This window comes from Alligator mississippiensis, chromosome 7 (assembly GCF_030867095.1).
Source record: "Alligator mississippiensis isolate rAllMis1 chromosome 7, rAllMis1, whole genome shotgun sequence".
NCBI lineage: Eukaryota > Metazoa > Chordata > Crocodylia > Alligatoridae > Alligator > Alligator mississippiensis.
In genome coordinates, this window is record NC_081830.1 from 3,446,381 (window position 1) to 3,462,516 (window position 16,136).

The 16,136-nt window shown below is 50.0% G+C and overlaps 1 protein-coding gene and 1 long non-coding RNA gene across 10 annotated transcripts; both read left to right on the plus strand.

Annotated features, from left to right (window-relative positions):
* Positions 1–1,750: 1,750 nt before the first annotated feature.
* Positions 1,751–8,652, plus strand: LOC102574551 (olfactory receptor 6B1-like). Of its 9 annotated transcripts, none has more exons than XM_059731518.1 (5): positions 1,751–1,863; positions 3,031–3,527; positions 3,848–3,980; positions 4,204–4,364; positions 6,191–8,652. In XM_059731518.1, the coding sequence occupies exons 4-5, from the start codon at positions 4,294–4,296 to the stop codon at positions 7,176–7,178; spliced, it is 1,059 nt and encodes a 352-aa protein (XP_059587501.1). In that variant the 5' UTR covers positions 1,751–1,863; positions 3,031–3,527; positions 3,848–3,980; positions 4,204–4,293; the 3' UTR covers positions 7,179–8,652. The 9 variants fall into 9 exon arrangements, with proteins under 9 accessions (XP_059587501.1, XP_059587508.1, XP_059587503.1 ...); XM_059731525.1 differs by having other exon boundaries at positions 3,418–3,527; XM_059731520.1 differs by having other exon boundaries at positions 1,751–1,841.
* A 5,856-nt stretch (positions 8,653–14,508) lies between these two features.
* On the plus strand, positions 14,509–15,928 carry LOC132251631 (uncharacterized). The gene is made up of 2 exons (XR_009463625.1): positions 14,509–14,738; positions 15,598–15,928. It is a non-coding gene; the product is annotated as an uncharacterized LOC132251631 (long non-coding RNA).
* The last annotated feature ends 208 nt before the right edge of the window (positions 15,929–16,136 follow it).

Sequence of the window (16,136 nt, forward strand, 5' to 3'; positions counted from 1 at the left end):
AGGTGCTTGGTAGCCTGGTGGGCAGAGTGCCTGTCTGGAGCCTTAGTGTTGTGGGTTTGAATCCTATCCTGACTGGTAGGGTGATTTCCTGGGTTACTTCTTTGCTCTTGTGGCCTCCTCCTTCTTTCATTGCTGTGGCCGGTGGCACCGGGTCAAGAGGCGCAGCTGACAGCCTTTTTTTCAGCAACGCTTGCTGGCCTGGTGGGCAGAGTGCTTATTTACAGTGTTGGTGTCATTGGTTCAAATCCCACCCAGGTACTATGAGTGAGTGCTCTTTATAAGCTGGTCTCTGAAACCAGTTCTTTACTCCTGGGGCCCCTGACTCTTTCATTGCTGCGGCCAGAGGCATCGAGATAAGAGGCGCACCCGACAGGTCTCCAGGAAGGAGAGCTTGCTGGCCTTGTGGGTGAGGTGCTGCCTTGAGACACTGGTGGTATGGGTTCTAGTCCCATGTATATCTGGGCCTGGTGAGTGAGCTCAAGACCAATGTCCTGGGTGCCCCTTAGCTGTGCTGTTTGAGCGCACAGCAGTTGGGGTTGGCTCCTTGCTCTTTCTTAGGATGTTGTGCACTGGGTACTTTTGTCGCAGGACCTTTTAGAGGTCACGGAGAGGTCGCCCAGGTCAGGGGGTGTCCGGTTTTGGCACTCCCAGTGTACACGTACAGTGTACAGTCATACATCCAGTGAACTTTTGCCATGCGTTAAAAGAATAATGTAATTCAATATTGAACGAGACTCAATGTATTCTATATTGCTCAAGGTGTTTTCTCTGAAACCCCTTTTGATTTCCTCTTACCCCATTCTCTCTCTCTCTCCAAACAATAAAAGGCTACCTGCATGCAGCGTGCTGGTCGTGGATTCCTGAGAGGAGAGGCATTGGCAACACATAGGGGTGCACTCAGATGCACATGCACCCCCTGAGATTGGCTGCGCCCCCTTGAGAGAAGCACTTCTAGGTTTGCCACCAGCACTTCTGGTCTTGCCGCCAACATTTTGGTGATTGGCTGCTGGGGGATGCCCCTGTCTACCCCCAGCTGGCAATTAGCTGCTGGTACCCCACGCCTAGTATTAGGAGGTACCAGTTGCCCATGGGGAGAGTGGTCAGACAGCCTTTATAACTCCCTTTGCTCAGCTAGCCAAGGTGGGCTTGGCTCTTTCCTTTCCTCTGGTACAGGAGGCTACTTTTGAATGCTTCAAGCTAAATGAAGCACCTCCAAATACCATGGTGGGGCTAAGCATGCCCAAGGCGTGCAGGGTCTGTGCACCCCAGGCTGCACAGAGGCCTAATAGAGACCAGAGCCTGTGTGGTAGCAGTGACTACCCCAAGCTTGTGGGTGTGCTCCAGAAGCTGAAGCTGGAGCCCAGGTGCTGGGACAGAAGCCACCCAGCTGAAGCTGCTAGCCTGCCCATGAGGAATGGTGTGATGTGGCACAGCATGGTGCAGCACGGGCAGGAGCAAGAACAGCTTCGAATGAACTGTGCCCAGTGCAGCTGCCACCAGGGCAGGGCATGGCCCCATGTATAGTGCTGCAGGGGCAGCCACAGGCCAGATCCAGTCACCGGGTGGGCTGCATCTGACCCATGGGCCATATTTTCCCACCCTGATCAACCTGGTGTACTCAAAGACCATAGTGTTATGAACCATTCCTAAACACTGTATGGTTGTGTGGCAGAGCACAGGCTGTGCCTGCCACTTTAAGGGCCTGGAGCAGGCAGCCTCCAGGTGCCTGATGAGGGCGGCCATTTTGAGGCAAGGGCTGCCTATATAAACAGGGCAGTTTAGCTGCAGGAGGTTAGGTAGTAATATTGTCTTGTTGGAGGGTTGTTGAGAACATCCTGGAGGTAATGGAGCAAGCTTCAAGGGGTTAGTAAGGAGGCTCCTGGTCTTGGGCATGACCTGCAACTGCACCCTGCTGGGAGTGGGTGGCCTGGTGGGGCTTTCAGTGGCCCGGGAGCCCCCAGGAAATGCCAGGCCAGTTATCACCCTGGTGAAAGGTGGGTTGGGGTGCCTTAACCCCTAGCTCCCACCACCACTGGGTGGGTTACCCATGTGTTTGTTGGGGGGCCCAGATGCCCCAGTGTTGTGAGGGGCCCAGAGAGGGTGGACCCCAAGAGTGGGAGTGATGTGGGCGTGGTGCTGCGGTTGCCCCCCAAGAGGACGGGGAGTAGTGGCACGGTGAGGCCCGAGCAGACAGAGCGAGTGGCTAGAGACCTAGCCCGAAGGGGAGAGTACCCTCGACTGGCCCAAGCTGGGGCCAGGACTACAGTAGTCAAAAGGGCCAGGGGCCCACCGCGAGGGATGCCCGAGAGCTGGGGGCCTGGGGTCCCGACTGGCCTGGAGGTGGGCCCGGGCAAATGGTCGAAGGTCCTGGGGGGGCCACACCTGAGGGGAATATGGCTTTGGGGGGGCCAGGTAGCCTGGATGATGGCAGAGAGGATCATAGAGGGGTCTTGTATGGATGATTCTGGGGCCCAGTGTGGGGCTGGTGACTATGTGAACACCAAGATGCCATCTGCGAGACTTGGGCTGCAGTATTAGGGGAGGTAGGAGGTGCTCTGCGGCTCCAGGCATCGGGGCATTACAATGGGCAGCCTCCCGCTTAATTGACATCGATATATGAATCAATTATCATCAAAGGTGTGGCGGGTGAGATAGGTGGGTGGTTGCCCAGAGATAGGTGGGTGGGCCACGGAGTTTGGCCCTGAGAAAGCCCCCTGTCACAGACCCCCTGGGGGGAATGCAGTGCCAGCATCTTTGGAATGACATAACTTACCACCTGAATGGCTGACCTGGTCATGGACTACCCCACCCTTTGACAGATGAAAATAATCTATTGGGGTGTCATCAGCATCCTTATACTGGGGGGGCATGATTCTAAAGTGATGGGTCTAGCTCACTACAGATCTCCATACAGGTTACCCCACTAAAGTTAAAATTCTTCTACTGCCACCCATCACCCCAGCTCTCTATCTATGTCCTCTCTCACCACTTGCCATGCCTAAGCTTAAATCCCTATTCATGCCATTCTAGGACAGGGACCACTATGCAGAGGCTTAGTGGGGTCACATATTCAACAGGCTCTGATGTTGCCACTCAGCTGTTCTTAAAAGCCTTAATAGCGGTCAAGAGGCTTTGAAGCAAGCTTGAAAATTTACTTCTTGGACCCCTATCTGTGCAGCACCTCAGAAGCATTCCCTCTGGAACAAGGCAAAGCACTTCAGTCAGGACAGGACTGTATGGTACAAAAGCACTTCATTTTAAAGGAGGATCTAAAGCGATTCACGTGAACAGTTGTCCATTCCCAACATTATTTCTTGATTATTCGTGATGTTCTTTCCAATGCAGTGAATTAGTCTCAGATGTAACTAAATGGAGCGTGTTTGCATGTTAAAATATATTAATTTCTTGCCTTGTTAGTTCTCCCAGTGTCCTTCCTGAGCAAGCCTCAAATTGTAAAAGTAGCCCATTTTGGATTTCTGCCCTTAAGGGATGTTTGACTGAGTCTGGAAACCTCATAAATTGTGGAGGTAATAATTACTTCATAGTCAGTGACACAATGCTGGTCCTAATGCGAGTAGAGGTTGGTTTTCATCTGTCCCTATCTCTGGGGGGGGGGGGGAGGGGTTCCTCCCCCAGGTTGTGCACTTGTTTCTATTTCTATCGTGGCTGAGCCTCTACAATAATGACTTGACATGGACATTCATAGAAATGTCTGGAGTCTTATCACTTTGTCAAGGACTGGTTAAATAATGACTCCAGGGAGAGCCTGACGTGGTGTAAAGCCTCTAACATACAAAAGGACAAAAGCATGGGTGAAGAACTGCAGCATCTTTCTCCGAATATGTAGGTCTCTCAGCTGGGAGAAATGATGCATCTGAAATGCATCAGCATAGCACATTGACTATCGAAGCAATTCTTTGGTCTCCAGAAAGAAGAGAGGAATCGTATCGGAGAATCCAGCTTTTCTTCACCGTTTTAAGGTAAAGAACCATTTTTTCTCTCTGATGTAAGAGGTAGCTCCCCAGCAGAGTCAGCTTGTTTTCTTTCCCCGGGGCCCAGAGGGTTTGCCTCATGGAAAAACCATTTCAGCTTCAGATTTCTAGGATTATCCTGGTTTTAAAAGAATCAAAATGACCTTTCAGATGACCATGTTTCCACCATGGCTACAAATCTAATTCATCTACCCTTCTTTCTTTCCTCCAGCTTTGGGTGCTCTGCAGCGGTGGGCTGTATACCTGTGGTGGGAATTCTTTTCCCACTGCCCTGGGAATTACCCTGACCAGGTTGTTATCCATGTGTGCTAAAGGGTTGCCTTGGCTGACATTGCCAACTTCTTTGCTCCAACCAAATAGCTGTGTTTCAAGGTAATCTTTACATACTTTTCTTTGGATTTGGTAGCTTAGTACAGGTCAATGCCATCAGTGTATCGCATGTTTTTGTTCTTTTGGAGCAATTGCCTCTCTCCTGAGCAGTGGACCCCACTTTCAGTAAACCCTCAACTGAAGCAACACACCTTGTGTGGCTTTGATCATTCAGGATGCTCAAACTTCCAGTTGCATCTGTGTTTTGTTTTGTTTTTTTACCCTGGTGTGCTGAACCCATGTAACGAATCTTCTGCACTCCCTTCTCAGAATTGTTGCTAAGTATCAGGGGTGAGTGTCAGTAGTGACACGCATGTACAAATTTAGCATTTCAGATATTTACAATTTTTTTTTTTTTTAAATGTGTGTTTGTAGAGAAGAAAAGATGTTATTTCTTTTGTCACGGAAAATGCCCTTTCAGTTAACCCAAAGTCATAATTTTTGGAGCCTGACAAAAGTTTTCCCGACACTTGTGATTGGGAGCAGTTTCTAGTGCCATAGCTCAGCATCCTAACAATGAGCATAGGAGACAATCATGCCATCCATCTGCCTATGGATAGGGACCGGGGATAAATTCTGACTTGCAATCTATTCATTCCTCTTCATGGTGCAGGGGTATAGGTTTTAACCATGTTGGTCTAAGGACACAGGCAGACAAGGTTCTTTGGGTAAATTGGATATATTTTATTAGACCAACTCAAATAGTTGGAAAAATTCTTCTTTGCAAGCTTTCAGATATAAATACCCTTCCTCAGGCAAGTATCTGCAGTTGGCGTGTGCTCTTCCTGGATGGAATGAATAGTAAAGAAGCCAGCAGCTGTTACGCATGCAAGAAACCCAGTCAGTGAAGATGTAAATTGAGTCGGTTAATGAGAGAGTCTGTGGGGGGTGGAGACAGAGGAAAGGGGAATCAATGTAGCTGGTAAGTAGTGGAGAGGTACCTCTTTACCAGCTACATTCATTTCTCTTCTCTTTCCTAAACCAGCAGGCCTCTTGTTAACATCAGCACACGCCACCTGCAGATAGGTCCTCAGTTTGACAAAGCACAGACACTTCATACAACAAAATCCATTGGGTAGTTATACCCAAAAGCTTGCAATGAAGAATTTTTCCAAATTTTTGAGTTGGTTTAATTAAAGACATCAGATTGACCCAAGGAAACTTCTTTTCATGGTGCAGCAATTCTTGAGTCAGAAAGATTGTAGGACACTTAGAGGCCTCTGGTCATAGGATTAGTTCTCATAAGAATGGACACACTCATTTTATAATATAAGGATTAATCAGAATTGTTATCTGGAAATTCTGTCACATAAATGAAAATCCCTATAAACCTCTGAGTACCTTTTTTGGAACCAGCTTTTAGAGGACAGAGCTTCTCCAGCACAACAATAGTTCATACACAAGGATAACTATGAATGGAATTCATGTCGTCAGTTGTGTTAATTAAAACATAGCCTTCCTAATTTATGCACTGAAGTTGCCCTGTTTAGAAGAACCATAGTTCTGCCCTATAGGTCTAGGAGGTGAGGGCGAAGGCTACGTGGTAAAGTGTTTGGACAGCCTGTAGAACAGCTCTTCTATGTCTATCAAAGAGAATTTTGCCTTAATTATCTCATAATGATGTAGGTGGGACAATGGCTCCATTGAAGATAATCTACACATGAGTATCCTAGACTATTCGGGTCCTAGGTGGAATGGGGCAAATCCTACCTGGATAGATCATTTTCAGGCAAGATTGGCCTCTTAAAATCAGGAGGTGGACTGATTCCTTGGTATTCAGAGTTTTCTGTTCGTTTTGTTGTTTTTTTTTTTCCCATTTCATTTTGCAGAGCTGTATGGAAACTTTCTGATGCCATGGCAGATGCAGAAGTCAGAAATCAAACTTCTGTCACCAAATTTATCCTCCTGGGCTTTGAAATTCTTCCAGAGTTGCGAATGCTTCTCTTCCTGCTGTTTCTCATAATCTACCTTGCAACCATGGCTGGGAACGTCCTCATCATTACGCTTGTTGTAGCAGTTCAGAATCTGCACACCCCCATGTACTTCTTCCTGGGGAACTTGTCCTGCTTGGAGACCTGCTATACCTGTACCCTCCTACCCAGGATGCTGGCCAGCTTCCTCACTGGAGACGGAACAGTTTCATTCTCTGGCTGCTTCATGCAATTATTTGTCTTTGGTGTGTTGTTAGTTACAGAGTGTTGTCTCTTATCCGTGATGTCTTATGATCGGTACTTAGCCATATGTAAACCATTACACTATGCAGCCCTAATGAGTGAGAGACTGTGTTTCAATCTTGCTGCTGGCTCATGGATCAGTGGATTTCTAGTTGTCTCAACCGTATATCTTTTCTTGTTACAATTAAGGTTCTGTGGACCCAATCAAATCGACCATTTCTTTTGTGACTACTTACCACTGATTAAACTCTCCTGCAGTGACATCTTTGAGGTTGAACTTGTAGTTTTCATTCTGGGTTGTATAGTCCTTTTTCCCCCATCCCTTTTGACTCTCATGTCCTATGTCTACATTATCACCACCATACTGAGAATCCCTTCTACTACTGGGAGACAAAAAGCTTTTTCCACTTGTTCTTCACATATTATGGTAGTGACAATTTTCTATGGGTCTATAACTATAGTCTACATGTTCTCAAGAACCAACACCCTTAGAGCCCTGAACAAAATATTCTCTCTTTTCTACACTGTGCTGACTCCCTTAGCTAACCCTCTCATTTACAGCCTGCGAAACAAGGAAGTAAAGGAGGCTGTAAAGAAAGCTGTCCGTGTTTTCAGAGATTGGAGGAAATGCAACCATTTCTAACCTCTATTTGCAGGTCCAAGCAAAATGGAAGTAACAGGAATCGGAGCTGTGGAAAATGAATGGTTCCTGGCCCAGCTGTTTGGGGGAATATTAGAAGAAAGAGAATATTTATAGAGTGATACAATGCATTTCAATTCCTGTTCTAATGACGGGATTGTCCTGACATCATAGTGTTCACTTTTAAATTGTTCCGAATGAGAAGAGTGAATGGTTTTTGCAGGATGACGTCTCCGTCCCTCTAGCTAGTATACCCACATATTCTTCAACCGCAAGCTTCCTACACATAGATATCTCCCCATGTGCATGAGCTATTATCGAACAGTGGCTAATGTAGTAAAAACCTAGCCTCTTTTACTAATTGGCCTTGGGCTTAAACCCTAACCCAAAAAAACTAGTTAATTTGCTCAGAAGAATGTCAGAAATGACATGAATGCAGCGAAGAAGAGCCTTACTCCATCTCCATCTTAGACAAAGAGTTCATTTGGAAATAAGTGTTTTACTTAACTCACACCTGACCCTGTGTAGATTTATACTGTGGTCTGGTGCAAGAATGACAGAATTACTAGTTTAGAGGTTTTCAAAACTTCCAGCTTTCAAGGAGGATCCCAACACCCTATGATTTGAAAGCAGGGACTGTTTTGCATTAAGGAAGAATAGGAGACCACAGGATTATGCATATTCTTCCTGGCTCACAAACAACCTTGCTCTAGAGTTCATCACAAAATAATAAGGTGAAACTTTGCTGTTTCCTAGTTCTCTGTGTGTTCATTTTGTGGCCATGTATACAGCATTTTTGGCACTTTCTCCAGAGAATCCCGTTGTTGGGAGTGTACCCCAGTCCATGGGGATAGCTATGCAGCCTAACTATACCTACATGGTTGAGCGTGGTTACCGGCTGCCGAAACACATACACACCCTCCTTCTATATATGTAGTAGGCTTAAGACACCTGCAAACAGTTGGCCAAAACTGTGTTGCCAAAGACCTAACACAGTCATCACATGGGTGAGTCCTTAACTGCCTGGGGCTCCTGACAGACCTGTAGAAAGGGAGGGCACCACACTGCTAAACAGGCTCTTGTGACATAAGAAAGCAGGGAGATGCATTTATATTTCGAAGTGAGCAGCAGACACTAAGGTAACATCTTTAAAAGCTGGGAACACTATAGAAATGGAAATAAGGAAGTTTCCCTTTTGGTCCTTTTTGCTTTCTCAAGGATATAAACCTTAATGAATTGACTATTTTCTGGTCCACAAGAGATCTTGTTTAATCAGGTTTGGAAAGTTTCAGTGAAACAAAGATATCTCAATAAAACCAGTGAGGGGTCATTTACTGGAATATTAAGATTGGGATTATCAGCCATCTATCAATAGCAGTTGTAGGCTAGGGGAAAATTTGGAAACTTCTATATGACACTTTGTGAGCTGTTTGCCAGCAGGACTGTTTGGAGGACCCCCTGCTTTGGAGAACGTGAGCCTGGCCAACTTTGCTTCATGGCAGTTGAGACCCATCCTGTCAGCTTGTGCTTTTTCTCAGCTATTAATCTTGCTTTTCCAATTAATCAATAAACTTTGCACATTGGTTGGAATGACACAAGAGTCCATTTAAGTCCTTTTACCCATCCACACCTATTGAAAATTGGTTAGCCCCACAACTGCGAAACTTAGTCTGAAGAGTGAAAACGTGTTTTTGCCCCCAAAGCTCAACAACCAGTGCACTCCTATGGGAAGCTGGAGGCCCTAGGACCCAGGCACTCATCCAGCCTGAAATGCTGATAAAGCACATGGGGTGTGAGGCAGGACCTGATGCAGTCATATGAGGGCATCAGGAAGAGGCAAAGCCCTGACTGTACCCCACAGGGGAAGGGGAGGTGGCCTGGCCCTGATCTAGCCACATGGTTAGGAAGGGAGCATGGACTGGTCTCAGTTTTGCCATATGGAGGTGATGGGGCAGGACCCAGCTCCAGAGGCAGATTAACACATGGGCCCATGGGGCATGGGCCCAGGGGTCCCTGCATGCCTGGGCTTCCTCAGGAAATGATAGGTTTCACCTTTTAGGCAGGCAGCATGCTAGCCTGCAAGGGACCCTACCTGGGACTGCCAGCAGCAAAATGCAGGGGGCCTATAGCTACATGCATGTAGCCAGGAAAACAGCTGGGCAGCATGGAGAGCAGCTCCCTTCACGTAAGTCTGTGGATGGGAAGTGTTGGGGGAGGGCAGATCGAGACCCCTACGGTGAAGAAGGGAGTGGGGCAGTGGCAGGGGATTGAGCAGGGGATGCTGCCCAGCCAGGGTGGTGCATGGGACCCAGGGCCAGGGTGAAGAGTTGGACAGAGCCGCAGGTGGCTCATCCAGGGTGGATAGGTGGAGGGAGGAGGTGGCTCCCTAGTGCTGTGCGCACCCCTAAAGAGAGGCATGAGGGGGCATATGCACCCCCATATGGTTGCATGGGGTAGATGCAGACTGCTCACTGTGGGCTCAGACCTCTCCACTCATCTGCCTTTCCCCCCGAGGCCTGCACCAGCTGCATGTCCCCTGCCCGCAATGAGGACAGAAAATTTTGCTTCCCACTTTGGGCAGGCAGTGCAGTGCCCCTGGGGTAAGGGATGCAGAAGGGAGGGCTGTGAGTCTGATTCATGACTTGAGATCAGAGACTGGTTCATGATCTGAACCTGACAGATGCCAGAGCCTGATCTGACAATACATGTCTCTTTTCTTCAGTCTCCATGCTAACTTACTCTAGTGGCATCTCCCACTTGCGACAGAGGTTTGTTGGAGTCCAGCAGCTAGAACATACAATATGTTCGTCCATGAACAAGTCTCTGATCTCTTGATGCTCCTTGTGGAGCCTGCCTGGCATGGGCTGTACATGGCATGAGGCTACACGGGGATGTATGCTTCATGTGGCACCTGTGCCAGGCTAGCCCTGTGTTCTAGACTGGGGTTTTGCCTGGATTGGGCACATTGACCCACCCTGCATGCAGGATGCAGTGTGCGCAGTCAGCTACACGTCCGCCCCACTGAGCAGTTTTTACTGTGAAGTCATTTAGTACTTGCTTTAACAAGAACTAAATGAATGCGCAGTACCCACCAGGACTGTGCCGTGCCGAAGGTGCATGGGACAGTTCAAACCCTACTGCACAGTAGCAATGAAGTAATGCTCAGGAGGTCCTTGCTACTGTACAGTAGTGGTGGCATCATGGTTAGTGCCCACCAATGCTACGCTGCCACAGGGATGAATGACATAGCCATAGCTCATCGCTACAGCAACCTAGTATCTTGTATAGACGCACCTAGCCTGGTGCAAATGTCACATGCCATGAATGCCACGTGCCCCGTGGAAGCTGTGGGGGAACAGCAACTGCCTGCAGGTGGTGGTGGTGGCAGCGAATGGGGAGCTCCTGCAGGTAGCTGTGATAGTGTCAGCGGTGGGGGCTGAGGGAGTGGCAAGTGGTGACTGGTGGTCGTCGACCACCCGCAGACACCACCAGCCACGTTGGCAGTGGCCAGAGGCAATCAGCGACTGTCCGCAGATACTGTCAGCAGTGTTGGCAGTCAGGGCGGTGGGGAAGGGGGCACTGGGAAGTGGCAACTGCCCACAGGCACCGGCGGTGCTTCTTTCAGGGGGGGCACCACCAATCTCAGGGGGTGCACATGCTCCCACGTACACCCCTATGCATTGCCAATGCCACACGCTATACGCACCCCCAGTGACCTCTTGTGGGTAGCGTGTGTTGTCAATGTGATGCCTTGCAATGGAGCTTGTTTGTCTGAGTGATGGAATATATTCATTATAGTGAAAAAAACATTTTTGCACCTTACAAATCTGACTTTTATTCTCATGTTATGTTCTCATGCAACACTACGTAGGAACTAACCGAATTACAACTTGGTGCCTCCCTGCATCCTAAGGTGCCCAGTCTAGCTAACTGGAACAGCAGAGCCAGATAGAGAAGCTCAGGGCCTTCTCGGAGATCCCATGACTTGTGTTGTGAGGGAGATTGATGAAGAGCACAGCTGTGCTGTTCTGCTAACATCTGTACAGCTCGGACTGTTTACATCTGGGCTTTTCCTTCTGAGCTCTGCAGGACTCCAGGGAACGAGTCCCAGGAGTCTTTGGAAGAAAACTACTGCAAAATTGCTGTATTGCTTCACCCTTTTTCTACAAGGCGAGGTTGAGGTCAGCTGCACACTCAGAAACCTGGTTGGATTTACTCCAGTTGTTCAGTGACAGAGGGAGCAGAGAAAGACCTCCGAGTTAGCTGTGCTTCTGGGGACCCATACTAGTGTTTGGTGCAGAGGAGAGCTGAGAGATCAACTGGACAAGAGCAAAGGATCTCGGCAGGGGAAGCCTGAATGTGACACAAGACACGAGGAAACTTCCACAAAAACAATTTCAGTAAGTTTGATGCATCAGTGAAGTAAGATGCAGAGATTATAAAACATTAAAAGTTGGAAAACCTGGCTACGGAAATCATACTGCATTTTATGTATAATAGATTCAAAGCTACAAGAGTGAATGAAGACATTCAAGGTTTTTGCTGTTAATTCAGATAAAGTTATACATCTTATTGGGAGTGGGGTGGAAGGTGGGGTGGGAATAGGACCTCTAAGGAAGTCAAATTTTATATATCTTTTATTTCGTATGTATTTGTTTCCCGTATACATTTTCTAGGTGAGATGGATAAATTATAGACTTTTGGATTTAAATAAATAAAAATTAAAAAATTAAAATCCAGAGTTGTGGCTGGGCTCACATTTTCTTCACTTTATAAATGGAATATCAATATATTTTATTTTATGTAGGGTATTGCCAGGGAAAAAGAATTTCTTAAAATCAAATTTTCCATGAGGCAAAAAATAGAATATTTTCATTCTTAGTATGAAATTTAGAGACATTATTGATGGGAATATCAAAGCCACTGAGTTTATTACTCTCCTCCTTACCGCTGCCCTTCTTCTATTATACCCAGGACTTGCACAATGCCCTGGGAAGGAAGATGTCCAACTGGACCACTGTAACCGAGTTCCTCCTCCTGGGCTTCTCGGACACTCGGGAGCTGCAGATCTTGCACTTTGTCATCTTTCTGGCAGTGTACCTGGCAGCTCTGGTGGGGAACCTCCTTGTAATCACTGCTGTAGCTATGGACCACCACCTCCACAGCCCCATGTAGGGTTGGGACCCACCTCCCCGGAGCGGAGCAGAGCCTGCACACAGCGCACTCAGCCCCGCCGCGGTTCATGTCGGTGCACGCGGCCCCGGTGAGCCAGGACGCGCCAGTGCCGGGCAGCTCGTGCAGGGGAAGGGCCTGGGGCCAGAGACTGAGTGAGGACCTGCGGGCCGGGGTCGGGGCGGAGATGGACAGGGGCTGCTTCCTCCTGCTCCTGGGCGCTGTCTGCACTAGTGAGTAGGAGAGAAATCCTTGGGGAAAGTGCCCTCCTCCCGTGCTATTGCACCGCTAGGCCGGACCTGGGAGGAGCGGTTCTGCAGCCCAGGCAGCTCCTCTCATGGGGTGGTTCCTCCTGTGCTGCCCCTCTCCCCGTGCCCGGTGGGCCATCTCTCCTTCCTGGACATGCCTTTTCTCTCTCCCCAGCGGTCCGGAGCGTCGTGCTGCTGCGGCAGCATCCCCGGACTTGGCCGTGTGGGGAAAATCCTAGAAAAGTCCATCAAGCAGTCTGTCTGCGATCAGCTTGCAGAAGGCTGGATCCTGAACGACAGCCAGCGCGGCTTCACCATGGGCAGGTCTTGCCTTACCAGCCTCACCTCCTTCTGCGACCAGGTAACTCGCCACCTGGACACGAGAGAGCAGGCTGGCATCGTGTCCCTCGACTTCCAAAAGGCCTTTGCTGTGGTATCCCACCACGTCCTCGCGACGGCATCGGAGGATTGCGGCCAATCCGAGACAGTTGGGGGGTGAGAAACGGGCTGCGGGGCAGGACCCAGAGCGTCGCAGCGAACAGATCTGTGTCGTCCTGGTGAGAAGTGGGCAGCGGTGTCCCGCAGGGGTCGGTGCTTGGTCCAGTGCTTTTCAACATCTTTATTAACGATTTGGACGTGGGGCTGAAGAGATCGCTGGCCACGTTCATGGACGACACCAAGTTATGGGGAAGCGCGGTCACGCTTGAAGACAGGGTGCAGATACAGGCGGACCTAGACAGTTTTATGTGTCTTGCCCCGGCGTGGTCGGGATCTGGTCCGCGTGCTCTGTGCCACAGGAAGTTTGCTGCTGGTGATGAGGTTGGTGAGGGTCGCTGCGTATTTAAGGGCTCAGTGGAAGGGGAGGGGATTCATCAGTCCAATAGGCACGACCCGCCGGCTTTCCTCTCAGTCAATCCGCACTGAGAGCAGCTGCCCCGCCCCCCCAGGTCCCGCCCTAAGAGCCCGAGGGTGCACATGCGCAGTGCAGAACTGGGTTCTCGGTACCGCCCCCTGCCCCACGGCAGGGGCGGGGTCTCTACAGCCTAAGAGGGGCGGGGCGGACTGCTGGGGCCCTGGGAGCACGTGGGAGAGACCATTACCTCTATGGGGGAAGAGGAGGACACGATTGAGACCGCTAGTTCTATGGGGTGGTAGGGCTTGGGAAAGACCATTCGTCAGTGCAGGGGGGGCACATGGGAAGGACAGTTAGAGGGGTGGCATGGGCATCCGGTTGAGACTTTTACGAGGGGAACTTGGGAGAGACTATTAAATGTAGGGGATATGGGAGACACCATTCTCCAGTGCGGGGGGGATGGGCACGCGGTTGAGACCATTAGTTCTATGGGGAGGGGTGCTTGGGAGAGACCATTACCCCAGTGCCGGGGGACCAATGGGAGAGACCATTGGAAGGGAATATGGGAGAGACCATTAGGTCTATTGCAGGGGCCATGTGGGAGAGACCATTAAGTCCATGGGTGGGGGGGCACATGGAAAAGGCTCCCTGATCTAATGAATATTCATGAGCTGCACCACCATGAAGCTATTAATGGACACAAGGCAGCTGCCCAGGCTGGCCCCATTGCTAATCCATATTCATGAGGTCCCAGTGACTGGGGGTCCCTAGGTGAGAGGTCAGGGTCCCATAGGCCCTGGGTGCGCGGGGGCCTCGGTGCTCAGGTCCGCTGGTCCTGGGCAAAGCCCCCGGGGCCGAAACTTCCTCTTGCAACTCAGCACAGGATGCGGCTTGTTCTTTCCCCGGCTTGTGAAGCCATTGCGCAAACCACCCTGGTCAAAATGCGCTTCCTGCCCAGCATCTTAGGGCCCAGGGGTGTGCGGGGCACGAGGCAGGCAAGAGCTGCCAGGGCAGGGGAGGGCAGTGTTGGGCAGGGGAAGCCCCGTGCCCCGCAGCCTCTCACCCCATCTCCTCCCCCACAGCATGGACAGGAGGTGCGCAGACCTGGAGTCCAGCCTGAAGCACCTGGGCAAGGCAGAGCTGAAGGAGTTCAAGGTCAAACTGAACAAGTATAAGCCCCAGGGAGGCTGCGCGGCCACTTCGTGGAGCCCTACGCCTTGCAGGTAGCTGCCGACATCATGGCTCTCATCAACAAGAAGGACCTGGAGTCGACGCTGCGGCAGGCCCATGGTAAGATGGGGCGTGGGCTGGTGTAGGGATAGCAGCGGGGGTCCGCCCACCCCCCTGGTCAGCTGGCTGGGAGGCCGGGAAACATAGGGGTGTTGAGCAGGGGTGTGGATGGACCAGAGCAGGGACGGGGGAGGGGGCTAAGAGGGTAGGGAGGAAGTGGGGGAGGATGGAAATGGCCAGTCGGGGGATGGATGGGAGCTGCAAGGTGGAGGAGGTGCATGTGTGCCAGCAGCCCTGGTGGCAGGTGGGACAGTGCGGAGGCCTGCGGCCAGCCTCCAGCCCCTGCTTCCCCAGTTGCGGATGCAGCCAACAGGTGCTGGCTCCAGGTGGGGGGTCACGTTTGTGTGTGCAGCCCTCAACAGCTCACCAAAACTCATTAAGTGTTCCCGCAGCCCGAGTAATTGCCCACCCCTGGATTAGATTGATGGATAATGGATGGATACGGTGGAGGGAAGGGTGGCTGGATAAAATGGGTGGATTACATCAGTGGGTGGATGATGAATACATAAATTCAGTGGATTAAATCAATGGATGGACGGATGGATGCATATGATCAATGGGTAGAGGGAAGGATGGATGGATAGGTGTATGGATGGATGGGATCAGTGGATGGATGAATTAGATCAATTAATTAAACCAGTGGATGAATGGATGGATTAGATCAATGGATGGATGGATGGATGAGGTCAATGAATTAGACTAATGGATGGATGGATGGATGGATGAGGTCAATGGATTGGATCAATGGATAATGGATGGATAAGACTGATAGATTAGATGGGTGGATGAGACGATTGGACGGACGGATGGGTGGCTGAGTAGGAGACATCACTCCCTGACGGTCTCTCCCCCATCCCAGACCTGATCTCCATCGAAGCCGTGCAGCTGCGATAGCCCACCTTGGACAGAGATGCTGGAGGCTGCAGACATGGCCGGTGACTGACCACACAGGCGGCCAAGGCAGCACGTGCCTGAGCAGCGAATGACGTGAGTTGCAGCTGTACACTATGCAATGAGTAACCAAGCAGCTTGCCTTTCCCATGAAAGATAGCTAGAAACCAGCAATAGAGTTGTTTCAAGCACCAACGTTGTAGCTGGCTAAATCTTTTGTAACTGGACGGCTATTTTTCTATCACGGTCATTTCTTTATACATGCGGCCGGCGTGAATAAATGGCATGGTGGAGCAGTCCGTGGCATTAGAATTACTTTGCACAGGTGGCCGACGTGAGTTTATTGGATGAATGACAAATTCATAGTGATAATTAGTTTGCAAGTGTCTCCGGTCTGACTCTGCACATGTGCCCAGTCTACATTTATTGTGTGTTTCACCAGTTAATTGTGTACAATATGTAATGTGTGGCAGGGGGCTATGATGATATACTCACGGGTGCAAATCT